At 45.4% G+C, this 13,732-nt stretch overlaps 1 protein-coding gene across 4 annotated transcripts in view; it reads left to right on the top strand.

Moving 5' to 3' along the window:
• LOC135050330 (galactosylgalactosylxylosylprotein 3-beta-glucuronosyltransferase 1-like) overlaps positions 1 to 12,827 on the top strand; it is a 244,193-nt gene extending 231,366 nt beyond the window's left edge. For 3 of the 4 annotated variants that reach the window (XM_063956765.1, XM_063956766.1, XM_063956768.1), the window contains 2 exons: positions 8,578 to 8,683; positions 11,639 to 12,827. In XM_063956765.1, coding sequence (XP_063812835.1) covers positions 8,578 to 8,664 — 87 coding nt within the window. In that variant the 3' untranslated portion in view covers positions 8,665 to 8,683; positions 11,639 to 12,827. The remainder of the gene's footprint in view (positions 1 to 8,577; positions 8,684 to 11,638) is intronic. The other variant, XM_063956767.1, reaches the window with a different exon arrangement.
• Positions 12,828 to 13,732: the final 905 nt, after the last annotated feature.

Here is a 13,732-nt window from a genome sequence, read left to right as displayed (position 1 = left end):
AAATATTGATAAAAACATAAAGGTCAGATAAGGAGTTATGACTTAACTTAAAATAGGCAAGGGGGTCACTGCAGTGACCCCCTTGCCTATTTTAAGTTAAGTCATAACTTCGATACATGTGTGTATCACGTTAAAATGTAGACATTAAGGGCCTAATTCAGATCTGATCGCTCACTAGGTTTTTTTTTGCACTGCAGATAGTCGCCACCTATAGAGGAGTGTATTTTTGCTTGGCAAGTGTGCGATCGCATGTGTAGCCGAGCGGTACAAAAAAGTTTTGTGCAGTTTCTGAGTTGCCCAGAACTTACTCAGCCGCTGCGATCACTTCAGCCTGTCCGGTCCCGGAATTGACGTCACACACCCGCCCTGCAAACGCTTGGACACGCCTGCGTTTTTCCAACCACTCCCAGAAAACGGTCAGGTAACACCCACAAACGCCCTCTTCCTGTCAATCTCCTTGCGATCGGCTGTGAGAATGGATTCTTCGTAAAACCCATCGCACAGCAACGATCCGCTTTGTACCCGTGCTACGCGCCTGCGCATTGCGGTGTATACACATGCGCAGTTCTGACCTGTTCACAGCACAGCGAAAAAACCTAGCGTGCAATCAGGTCTGAATGACCCCCTAAGTCATCACCATTTTAAAAATGTTAAAAAAAAAACCTGAAATGAAGGAGCTAAGATAATATGTCTTTCGTGTATTATAATTAGAGATGAGCGGGTTCGATTCTCCAAGAACCGAACCCCCCCTAACTCCACGTGTCAAACAAGGGTCCGAGCCAGGCTCGGTTGTTCCCGCCTGACTCGGAAAACCCGAACGAAGCAAAACGTTGTCAAAGTCGGAAAATATTGCAGTACACACATCACGTACAAACCACACACAGATGGCCTCTGCGCGTGTACTTGTTCTCCCGTGCGTGCACATACTCGCAATTTGCGTATGGTCGCTCCCGCGGTCCTGCGCGTGGTATGGGTATTTACGGCGGAGTTTGTGAACGCATGGAGAGCTATCAAAACACATTACATATTTAACCCAAATAGTGCACAATGTACACATAGTCTCCTTACACCACATCAGAAAGTTATAGCTGTTTAAATGGTTGCAGAACAAAGGGATTCACCTTTACAGAATAGGAGGGGACAGAACAAGGTTATAAGGTGGTGTTTGGTATCCAGCTGTAGGGTATTTTAAGGGTAACATTCCGGTGTTGGTTTGAGGAAGATCGCATGTTCCTGCTGATAGTTATGTGCAGAAATAGAATATAGATATAAACTGTATTTACTGTATATTATGTATGCGGGAGGAATCCAGAGGAGAACACCCACAAGAGCAGTTAAGAAAGACATCGCCTACCTATTCAAACAGACCTATGACCTCTCCTGTACTGTAAATGACCATCCCTGTGTCCAATGGACAAAGGGATTACAGTATCCATTGTGTTATGTTTTGGATGAAGTGAATAAAGAGAGCCTGCAGCAGGCTTGGTCACACAAAGACTCACAAACGTTATCTATTTGATTAAAGGAGGACTGGACCAGGAAGCGCAAGCGAATATTCTCACGTATGTACCTTGACTGTAGCCATTTACTCTGTTGTATTGTAGTGTATGAATTGTATTGTTAACCCCTTTCAGATATATTACTCTGTGGTATCGGAACCCAGAGTTTAACTACAAATCGGTGTTTTGTCCTCTTTTCCCTGCTAGGGTTTAAAGTGTATTACATTGCCTAACTATATAAGATTCAAAAGTGTATTAATAAGGTGTGTACGCGCTGCGGGTACTTTGTACCGTCAGCGCTGTATAAGGTGTAAAGTATAATATCATTGCATTGCATTACTAAGAAGGTTTAAGGTGTATCAATTGAGTGTGTACGCGCTGCGTGTACTTTGTACCCTCAGCGCGGCATTTGTAAGCAGAGTCCGTACATGGTACGGGACTCATTATGCAAATAGCTTAAAAGGTATATAGAGTGAATATTAAGTCTAGCGGCCGTAGCGGCTCCATGGTAAAAGTGTGTTATAAGGTATAGCTTTATGGTTTAAGATAATATCAACATTATCAACGTCATCATCCCGCTGTCGGATTCTCACGAGATTTGGATTCCATATAAGGAGCCGCGCGTCGCCGCCATTTTCACTCGTGCATTGTAGAGGGTACAGAGAGGACGTGGCTACATTCTCTCAGTGTCAAATCTCAGTATCAGTGCTCAGTATCAGTGCTTTTGTGCTGCTCAGTAATACTAGTACAGTGTCTCTCTTGTGCTGCATCTTGCTGCTGTAGGGTGCTGTGGTAGTAGTGTCCTGTGACTGCATTGGTCATCATCATTCCAGTCATAGTGGTATCTGGGGGGGGGGGTGACAATTCCAGAGTGCTTTTGTGCTGCTCACTAATACTAGTACAGTGTCTTGTGCTGCATTGTGCTGCTCAGTGTCAGTTCTCCGTAGTATCATCAGTGCTCAGTATCATCAGTGCTCAGTATCATCAGTGCTCAGTGTCTTGTGGTGCTCAGTAATACTACATTACTAATACGGGTGGTCTTCAGTATGTCGGCTGTCAGGATCCCGGCGCACAGTATACTAGCGCCGGAATCCCAACAGCCGGCATACCGACACTTATTCTCCCTCGTGGGGGTCCACGACCCCCCTGGAGGGAGAATAAAATAGCGTGGCGCCACCGTGCCCGCAGCATGGCGAGCGCAGCGAGCCCGCAAGGGGCTCATTGGCGCTCGCGACACTGTTGGTAAGCCGGCGGTCGGGCTCCCGGCGCCGGTATGCTGGTCGCCAGGAGCCCGACCGCCGGCATACCATACTACACCCTACTAATACTAGTACAGTGTCTTATGCTAATTGTGCTGCTCAGTGTCAATTCTCCGTAGTATCATCAGTGCTCAGTATCATCAGTGCTCAGTATCATCAGTGCTCAGTATCTCAGTATACATCTGCCTACGATATAGGCAAAGGAGGGGGAATGCACCTGACTCTAGCACAGTGGAGAATGATTTCCATGTTGTGCAAGGTTCTCCAACCCTTTGAACTTGCCACATGTGAAGTTAATTCAGACACTGCCAGCCTGAGTCAGGTCATTCCCCTCATCAGGCTTTTGCAGAGGCAGCTGGAGAGACTGAAGGAGGAGCTAAAACAGAGCGATTTGGACTTGTGGATGGAGCCCTTCATTCGCTTAACCAGGATTCACGGGTGGTCAATATGTTGAAATCAGAGCACTACATTATGGTCACCATGCTCGATCCTAGGTTTAAAGCCTACGTTGTATCTCTCTTTCCGGCAGACACAAGTCTGCAGATGTTCAAAAACCTGCTGGTGAGACAATTGTCAAGTCAAGCGGAACGTGACCCGCCAACAGCTCCTCCTTCATTTTCTACCGCCACTGGAGCTGCCAGGAAAAGGATAAAATTTCCAAAACCACCCGCTGGCGGTGATGCAGGGAAGTCAGGAGCAAGTGCTGACATCTGGTCCGGACTGAAGGACCTGTCAACGATTACTGACATGTCGTCTACTGTCACTGCATATGATTCTGTCACCATTGAAAGAATGGTGGAGGATTATATGAGTGACAGCATCCAAGTAGGCATGCCAGACAGTCCGTACGTATTCTGGCAGGAAAAAGAGGCAATTTGGAGGCCCTTGCACAAACTGGCTTTATTTTACCTAAGTTGCCCCCCTCCACTGTGTACTCCGAAAGAGTGTTTAGTTCAGCCAGTAACCTTATCAGCGATCGGTGTACGAGGTTACTTCCACTAAATGTGGAGAAGATGATGTTCATCAAAATGTATTATAATCAATTCCTCCGTGGAGACATTCACCAGCAATTGCCTCCAGAAAGTACACAGAGACCTGTGATGGTGGATTCCAGTGGGGACGAATTAATAATCTGTGAGGAGGGGTATGTACACAGTGAAAGGGGTGAGGAATCGTACGATGAGGAGGAGGTGGACATCTTGCCTCTGTAGAGCCAGTTTGTGCAAGGAGAGATTGATTGCTTCTTTTTTGGTGGGGGCCCAAACCAACCAGTCATTTCAGCCACAGTCGTGTGGCAGACCCTGTCGCTGAAATGATGGGTTTGTTAAAGTGTGCATGTCCTGTTTATACAACATAAGGGTGGGTGGGAGGGCCCAAGGACAATTCCATCTTGCACCTCTTTTTTTATTTATTATTTGCATCATGTGCTGTTTGGGGACAATTTTTTTAAGTGCCATCCTGCCTGACACTGCAGTGCCACTCCTAGATGGGCCAGGTGTTTGTGCTGACCACTTGGGTCGCTTAGCTTAGTCATCCAGCGACCTTGGTGCAAATTTTAGGACTAAAAATAATATTGTGAGGTGTGAGGTGTTCAGAATAGACTGGAAATTAGTGGAAATTATGGTTACTGAGGTTAATAATACTATAGGATCCAAATTACCCCCAAATTCTATGATTTTAGCTGTTTTTGAGTTTGTTTGTTTGTTTGTTTGTTTTTAAAAACACCCGGATCTAAAACGCATCCGAATCCGACAAAAATCTGAAAGGGTGGTTTTGCCAAAACGCGTCCGAATCCAAAACACGACCGAGGACCCGAATCCAAACACAAAACACGAAAAATGCCCGCTGCACATCTCTAATTATAATACAAAAACTCTACTTTTTTTGTGTGTTTATTTTGCCCTTTATAAATCACCTTACATCAGGGTAAATAAATGTGGTCAAATATCCATTTATTTTACTATATATTGTTATTGTGCCAGAGGTCATCCAGCAGCCTTTAGTCCATGCTCCCCATGCATTGCAGTCTGTAGTCCATGCTCCCCATGCATTGCAGTCTGTAGTCCATGCTCCCCAGGCATTGCAGTCTGTAGTCCATGCTCCCCATGCATTGCAGTCTGTAGTCCATGCTCCCCATGCATTGCAGTCTGTAGTCCATGCACCCCATGCATTGCAGTCTGTAGTCCATGCTCCCCATGCATTGCATTCTGTAGTCCATGCTCCCCATGCATTGCAGGATGTAGTCCATGCTCCCCATGCATTGCAGTCTGTAGTCCATGCTACCCATGCATTGCAGTCTGTAGTCCATGCTCCCCATGCATTGCAGTCTGTAGTCCATGCTCCCCATGCATTGCAGAATGTAGTCCACGCTCCCCATGCATTGCAATCTGTAGTCCATGCACCCCATGCATTGCAGGATGTAGTCCACGCTCCCCATGCATTGCAGTCTGTAGTCCATGCTCCCCATGCATTGCAGGATGTAGTCCACGCTCACCATGCATTGCAGTCTGTAGTCCATGCTCCCCATGCATTGCAGTCTGTAGTCCATGCTCCCCATGCATTGCAGTCCGTAGTCCATGCACCCCATGCATTGCAGTCCGTAGTCCATGCACCCCATGCATTGCAGTCTGTAGTCCATGCTCCCCATGCATTGCATTCTGTAGTCCATGCTCCCCATGCATTGCATTCTGTAGTCTAAACACCCCATGCATTGCAGTCTGTAGTCCATGCACCCCATGCATTGCATTCTGTAGTCTAAGCACCCCATGCACTGCATTATGTAGTCCATGCACCCCATGCATTGCATTCTGTAGTCTAAGCACCCCATGCACTGCAGTCTGTAGACCATGCTCCCCATGCATTGCATTCTGTAGTCCATGCTCCCCATGCATTGCATTCTGTAGTCCATGCACCCCATGCATTGCATTTTGTAGTCCATGCTCCCCATGCATTGCAGTCTGTAGTCCATGCTCCCCATGCATTGCAGTCTGTAGTCCATGCTCCCCAGGCATTGCAGTCTGTAGACCATGCTCCCCATGCATTGCAGTCTGTAGTCCATGCACCCCATGCATTGTAGTCTGTAGTCCATGCTCCCCAGGCATTGCAGTCTGTAGACCATGCTCCCCATGCATTGCAGTCTGTAGTCCATGCACCCCATGCATTGTAGTCTGTAGTCCATGCTCCCCAGGCATTGCAGTCTGTAGACCATGCTCCCCATGCATTGCAGTCTGTAGTCCATGCACCCCATGCATTGTAGTCTGTAGACCATGCTCCCCATGCATTGCAGTCTGTAGTCCATGCTCCCCATGCATTGCAGTCTGTAGTCCATGCACCCCATACATTGCAGTCTTTAGTCCATGCTCCCCATGCATTGCAGTCTGTAGTCCATGCACCCCATACATTGCATTCTGTAGTCCATGCTCCCCATGCATTGCAGGATGTAGTCCATGCTCCCCATGCATTGCATTCTGTAGTCCATGCTCCCCATGCATTGCAGTCTGTAGTCCATGCTCCCCATGCATTGCAGTCTGTAGTCCATGCTCCCCAGGCATTGCAGTCTGTAGACCATGCTCCCCATGCATTGCAGTCTGTAGTCCATGCACCCCATGCATTGTAGTCTGTAGTCCATGCTCCCCAGGCATTGCAGTCTGTAGACCATGCTCCCCATGCATTGCAGTCTGTAGTCCATGCACCCCATGCATTGTAGTCTGTAGTCCATGCTCCCCAGGCATTGCAGTCTGTAGACCATGCTCCCCATGCATTGCAGTCTGTAGTCCATGCACCCCATGCATTGCAGTCTGTAGTCCATGCTCCCCAGGCATTGCATTCTGTAGTCCATGCTCCCCATGCATTGCAGTCTGTAGTCCATGCACCCCATGCATTGTAGTCTGTAGACCATGCTCCCCATGCATTGCAGTCTGTAGACCATGCTCCCCATGCATTGCAGTCTGTAGTCCATGCTCCCCACGCATTGCAGTCTGTAGTCCATGCACCCCATACATTGCAGTCTGTAGTCCATGCTCCCCATGCATTGCAGTCTGTAGTCCATGCACCCCATACATTGCATTCTGTAGTCCATGCTCCCCATGCATTGCAGGATGTAGTCCATGCTCCCCATGCATTGCATTCTGTAGTCCATGCTCCCCATGCATTGCAGTCTGTAGTCCATGCTCCCCATGCATTGCAGTCTGTAGTCCATGCTCCCCAGGCATTGCAGTCTGTAGACCATGCTCCCCATGCATTGCAGTCTGTAGTCCATGCACCCCATGCATTGCAGTCTGTAGTCCATGCTCCCCAGGCATTGCAGTCTGTAGACCATGCTCCCCATGCATTGCAGTCTGTAGTCCATGCACCCCATGCATTGTAGTCTGTAGTCCATGCTCCCCAGGCATTGCAGTCTGTAGACCATGCTCCCCATGCATTGCAGTCTGTAGTCCATGCTCCCCATGCATTGCAGTCTGTAGTCCATGCACCCCATGCATTGTAGTATGTAGACCATGCTCCCCATGCATTGCAGTCTGTAGTCCATGCTCCCCATGCATTGCAGTCTGTAGTCCATGCACCCCATACATTGCAGTCTGTAGTCCATGCACCCCATGCATTGCAGTCTGTAGTCCATGCTCCCCATGCATTGCAGTCTGTAGTCCATGCTCCCCAGGCATTGCATTCTGTAGTCCATACTCCCCATGCATTGCAGTCTGTAGTCCATGCTCCCCATGCATTGCAGGATGTAGTCCATGCTCCCCATGCATTGCAGTCTGTAGTCCATGCTCCCCATGCATTGCATTCTGTAGTCCATGCTCCCCAGGCATTGTAGTCTGTAGTCCATGCTCCCCATGCATTGCAGTCTGTAGTCCATGCTCCCCAGGCATTGCATTCTGTAGTCCATACTCCCCATGCATTGCAGTCTGTAGTCCATGCTCCCCATGCATTGCAGGATGTAGTCCATGCTCCCCATGCATTGCAGTCTGTAGTCCATGCTCCCCATGCATTGCATTCTGTAGTCCATGCTCCCCAGGCATTGTAGTCTTTAGACCATGCTCCCCAGGCATTGCATTCTGTAGTCCATGCTCCCCATGCATTGCAGTCTGTAGTCCATGCTCCCCATGCATTGCATTCTGTAGTCCATGCTCCCCATGCATTGCAGGATGTAGTCCATGCTCCCCATGCATTGCAGGATGTAGTCCATGCTCCCCATGCATTGCAGTCTGTAGTCCATGCTCCCCATGCATTGCATTCTGTAGTCCATGCTCCCCAGGCATTGTAGTCTGTAGTCCATGCTCCCCATGCATTGCAGTCTGTAGTCCATGCTCCCCAGGCATTGCATTCTGTAGTCCATACTCCCCATGCATTGCAGTCTGTAGTCCATGCTCCCCATGCATTGCAGGATGTAGTCCATGCTCCCCATGCATTGCAGTCTGTAGTCCATGCTCCCCATGCATTGCATTCTGTAGTCCATGCTCCCCAGGCATTGTAGTCTTTAGACCATGCTCCCCAGGCATTGCATTCTGTAGTCCATGCTCCCCATGCATTGCAGTCTGTAGTCCATGCTCCCCATGCATTGCATTCTGTAGTCCATGCTCCCCATGCATTGCATTCTGTAGTCCATGCTCCCCATGCATTGCAGTCTGTAGTCCATGCTCCCCATGCATTGCATTCTGTAGTCCATGCTCCCCATGCATTGCAGTCTGTAGTCCATGCTCCCCATGCATTGCAGTCTGTAGTCCATGCTCCCCATGCATTGCAGTCTGTAGTCCATGCTCCCCATGCATTGCATTCTCTGCATGCTGTGCATACTAATGAATCTTTACTCGTTACAGGTTTTGGTCTGGCACACAAGGACTGAGAGACCTACACTAGTGAATGAGGGTAAACGAGGATTCACAGACATGAACACGGAAGTGTAGGAGTGGAGCCATTTGCCGTGTAAGTGTCATGTCTTTTGTGTGAGCGACAGTATTATTATCAGTTATCAGTCCAGCCTTCCCCGGCTGCCTCTAGAAGCCTATACTCCACAGCGCAGCTACTGTAACGCAAGGGACTGTGGGGCAGATGTGCTGAGAGGGCTATGTACTAAACCTTTGAGAGTGATAAAGTGGAGAGAGATAAAGCACCAACTAATCAGCTCCCAACAATTTTCAAACACAGCCTGTAACATGGTTAGGAGCTGATTGGACGGTACTTTATCTCTCTCTCTAGTTGCAACTTTACAAAGCATTACCCACTGATATAACACTTTGTTGTTGCACAATTCTTGCTAGTATGCCACAAGGGGCAGGGCCTAATGATGGGAAGCCTGGCCCCGCCCCCACAGTGTACAGCTGCATCTTTCCTCTGTGAACTCTACCAGTAAGCACTGAGATGTCTTCTGCTTCAGCCAATTGCACTTTGTACAGAGAAGGACATTTTTCCCTACTTGCTCATTGGCTTATTGTCCAACTACAGTATGTCGCCAAAGGACATGCAAAAGCGAGTACAGAGCTGGATTAGCCATTAGCAACTGGAGCAGGGAAGGGCCCATAAAGTAGCATTTTTACTAGGGCCTATTATGCCTAATCTGGCTCTAAGCGACTGTTATTAATAGGACAGAATTATGATAGGAAAGGAAAGGCCGGCATGTTTTACAGGGAGAGCGTACATACCTGACAGCTAGAGGTAAGTGAATTTTCTGAAATTAATGCAAATGTAATTTTGCATTACAAAAAGACAAATTGCAAATATGTGATGGTCTGGTAATAGTTTGGTAGAGCTGTGATGGTCTGGTGATACTTTGGTAGAGCTGTGATGGTCTGGTGATACTTTGGTAGAGTGGTGATGGTCTGGTGATACTTTGGTAGAGCGGTGATGGTCTGGTGATACTTTGGTAGAGCTGTGATGGTCTGATGATACTTTGGTAGAGCGGTGATGGTCTGGTGATACTTTGGTAGAGCGGTGATGGTCTGATGATACTTTGGTAGAGCGGTGATGGTCTGGTGATACTTTGGTAGAGCTGTGATGGTCTGGTGATAGTTTGGTAGCGCTGTGATGGTCTGGTGATACTTTGGTAGAGCTGTGATGGTCTGGTGATACTTTGGTAGAGCTGTGATGGTCTGGTGATACTTTGGTAGAGCTGTGGTTGTCTGATGATACATTGGTAGTGCTATGATGGTCTAGTGATACTTTGATAGAGCTGTGATGGTCTGGTGATACTTTGGTAGAGCTGTGATTGTCTGATGATACATTGGTAGAGCTGTGATGGTCTGGTGATACTTTGGCAGAGCTGTGATTGTCTGATGATACATTGGTAGAGCTGTGATTGTCTGATGATACATTGGTAGAGCTGTGATGGTCTGGTGATAGTTTGGTAGAGCTGTGATGGTCTGGTGATAGTTTGGTAGAGCTGTGATGGTCTGGTGATACTTTGGTAGAGCTGTGATTGTCTGATGATACATTGGTAGAGCTGTGATGGTCTGGTGATAGTTTGGTAGAGCTGTGATGGTCTGGTGATACTTTGGCAGAGCTGTGATGGTCTGGTGATACTTTGGTAGATCTGTGATGGTCTGATGATACTTTGGCAAAGTGGTCTGGTGATACATTGGTAGAGCTGTGATGGTCTGGTGATACTTTGGTAGAGCTGTGATGGTCTGGTGATACTTTGGTAGAGCTGTGATGGTCTGATGATACATTGGTAGCGCTGTGAATGTCTGGTAATACTTTGGTAGAGCTGTGATGGTCTGGTGATACTTTGGTAGAGCTGTGATTGTCTGATGATACATTGGTAGTGCTGTGATGGTCTGGTAATACTTTGAGAGAGAGAGAGAGGATACAGATAATATGAGATAGATAGATAGATAGATAGATAGATAGATAGATAGATAGATAGATAATATGTATTAGATTCATTGTTAGCTAGACAGACAGATAGATAGATAGATAGATAGATAGATAGATAGATAGATAGATAGATAGATAGATATTAGATTAATAGATAAATAGATAGATAGATAGATAGATAGATAATATATATTAGATTCATTGTTAGACAGACAGACAGACAGACAGACAGACAGACAGACAGACAGATAGATAGATAGATAGATAGATAGATAGATAGATAGATAGATAGATAGATAGATATTAGATTAATAGATAGATGATATATATTAGATAGATAGATAGATAGATAGATAGATAGATAGATAGATAGATATTAGATTAATAGATAGATGATATATATTAGATAGATGGATAGATAGATAGATAGATAGATAGATAGATAGATAGATAGATAGATAGATAGACAGATAGATAGATGATATATATCAGATTCATTGTCAGATAGATAGATAGATAGATAGATAGATAGATAGATAGATAATAGATTAATAGATGATATACTGTATATTAGAAACATTGATAGATAGATAGATAGATCGATAGATAGATGATATATATTACATAGATAGATATTAGATTAATAGATAGATGATGAATATTAGATACATTGATAGATAGATAGATAGATAGATAGATAGATAGATAGATAGATAGATAGATAGATGATATATATTAGATTCATTGTCAGACAGACAGACAGACAGACAGACAGATAGATATTAGATTAATAGATTATATATATATATTAGATACATTGTTAGATAGATAGATAGATAGATAGATAGATAGATAGATAGATAGATAGATAGATAGATAAACATAGAAACATAGAATTTGTCGGCAGATACAAACCACTTGGTCCATTTAGTCTGCCCCTTTTTTTTTTTACCATATTTTTATCTCGATAGATAGATAGATAGATAAATATGAGATAGATAATTGTACAATAAATAATAAATTGTTCTGTATGTAGATAAATAATGTGGGTGTTTTCACTTTTTCCAGATAGACCGGACACAACGTGACTTGTACAGGAAAAAGGACACACTGTGAAGACGCCACTTAGAGTGAACATTGTGGAATTACTGCACAGCTGCCCACCTTTCTATACAGAAACAAGCCCCTCCACCAGAGAACGTCCTGCTGCTGCTGATCAGAATAAGACGCATAAAGCATTGTGAGCCGGGGACAGGAGAGGAATACCAGATAGAGCCTCTATTCCTGGTTCTGCGCTGACAAAACATATGTTGATTTATCTTCAGACATATGGGTCTGTGTACCAAAGCTAATTAAAATGTTCTCGCCATTTGACGTGCCATCAAATCTAAGACAGTCGCGACTCAAGCTTCCGTATGACTGACAAGATCATCATTTTTTTTTCCTTTCGTTTAAATAAGGGCTTATGCCACATCTGACATAACAGATTTTGCTGACTATAATTAAAAACACACAAAGGGCACACAGGTAATAAAGCTTCCCTTGTGATTTATGTGGAGTTTTAACATCATTTTCGTTATGCTTCTCGGTAATTGCTGATTGGGAAGATTTGGATTTTTGGGGCGATTTTATTTGAGGCTCGGAAACCAACAGATTTACTAAAGGCCAAACCGCAGATAAAATACATGTTTTGGGACCACGCCACTTGATATGAGTATATGATTTGTTATTTAACAGATGCGCATTATATTATTTATTGTTATAATGGAGGAACTTTATTGTATATTATATCTGTACTGACTGGGGGCAATTTATTTATTTATTTAACTAGAGGGCGCCAACACTTGTAGAGTAGTGGTTAGTCTTGTGGCCCTACAAGTGCAGGAATACACTGCTGCTCTATTGCATGCTGGCATTTTTAGTTCAGCAAGGACACCACTAGATTTCAGTACCATGACCATGGGGCCAGAGGTACTTAGAGCAGTGAGAGACTGCACAGGGTATAAAGGGCATTAACAGACCCAGGGACTGAGGGGGTTGTCTGTGCCCTGTGGTGAATATATAGCACGAGTGTGGTTTGAGGGGGTGGGGTGGCTGTGCCTTTCTGGCAGGCCAGGGTACTTTGCCCCCCTTCTGTGTCCCTGCTTGTGCATTGATAGGTCAAACTTTGTTTCAGCCAACAGATTGGCTGCCTGCACTTTGTTGGTTCACTTTTGAAGTTTCAACATTAAAATGGATTTGAACCAAAATATGAAAACTAGTTTTGGTATTTTAAGACTTTATATAAGTGGCATTTGTTCATACATGAATGTGATGAATGGGCACGCACATAGAGTATTTTTAACGCTGAGATGCCGGTTGGTGCAGCTTTAGGCACCACCATCGGGCGCACCATTGAAATTTGCACTGACCGGATGCTAAGTGCATATCATACATATGAGTGTGGCCTCCAATGGGAACAAATCTGCGTTTGTGTAGACACCCCCAGACACTCTCATAAGATGCAACATCTCTGTGCATGTGATTAGCTGTCTTCCTTTCACCGCCCAGGAACACCCAATGCATATCCATTACACTACCGTGCGTCTAAATCTGTTCTGCAACTCTGTAAAACTTTGCCCTCTGTGCTGGTTGTAGTTAAATGCTACTTTATTCATGTTTTAAGAGGCAGTGATTAGGCCACACCCCCTACATTACCCGAGCCCAGACAAGCAATTCTCCAGCCCTTGCTACATATTTTACCCCCTAGACTGGCTGCCTGTAGGATGCCGTATCTATTTCAGCACTGACCTACTGACTTTCACAGCCCTACATGACCAGGGCCCAGGGTACCTGAAGCAGCTTCTGATTCCTTGCACCCCCACTCACTTCCATCTGTAGATGAAGGCATACTAGCAGTACCTGGAGTCTCTTTGCACCTGGGGATCAAACTTCAGCTTTGTGGCTCCTACTGAATGGAACTCGCCACCTTGCAGTTAGCGAGGAACCCACTCTGGAAACCTTAGAAAACAGAATAAATACTCATGTATTTCATAGCTCCCATAACTCTCTTTTCTGTAGTCAATTAAAACGTTATTTTTTTAAATTAAATTTATTTTTTATGTAAATATAAAGAACTCAAATGGGGGTATCCAATTACCGGCGGTCTGGTCCCACAGAGAG

Source organism: Pseudophryne corroboree, chromosome 2 (genome assembly GCF_028390025.1).
Source record: "Pseudophryne corroboree isolate aPseCor3 chromosome 2, aPseCor3.hap2, whole genome shotgun sequence".
NCBI classification, from domain to species: domain Eukaryota; kingdom Metazoa; phylum Chordata; class Amphibia; order Anura; family Myobatrachidae; genus Pseudophryne; species Pseudophryne corroboree.
Note: the sequence above shows the minus strand (reverse complement) of the source record. Positions and strands in the feature narration are given on the sequence as shown.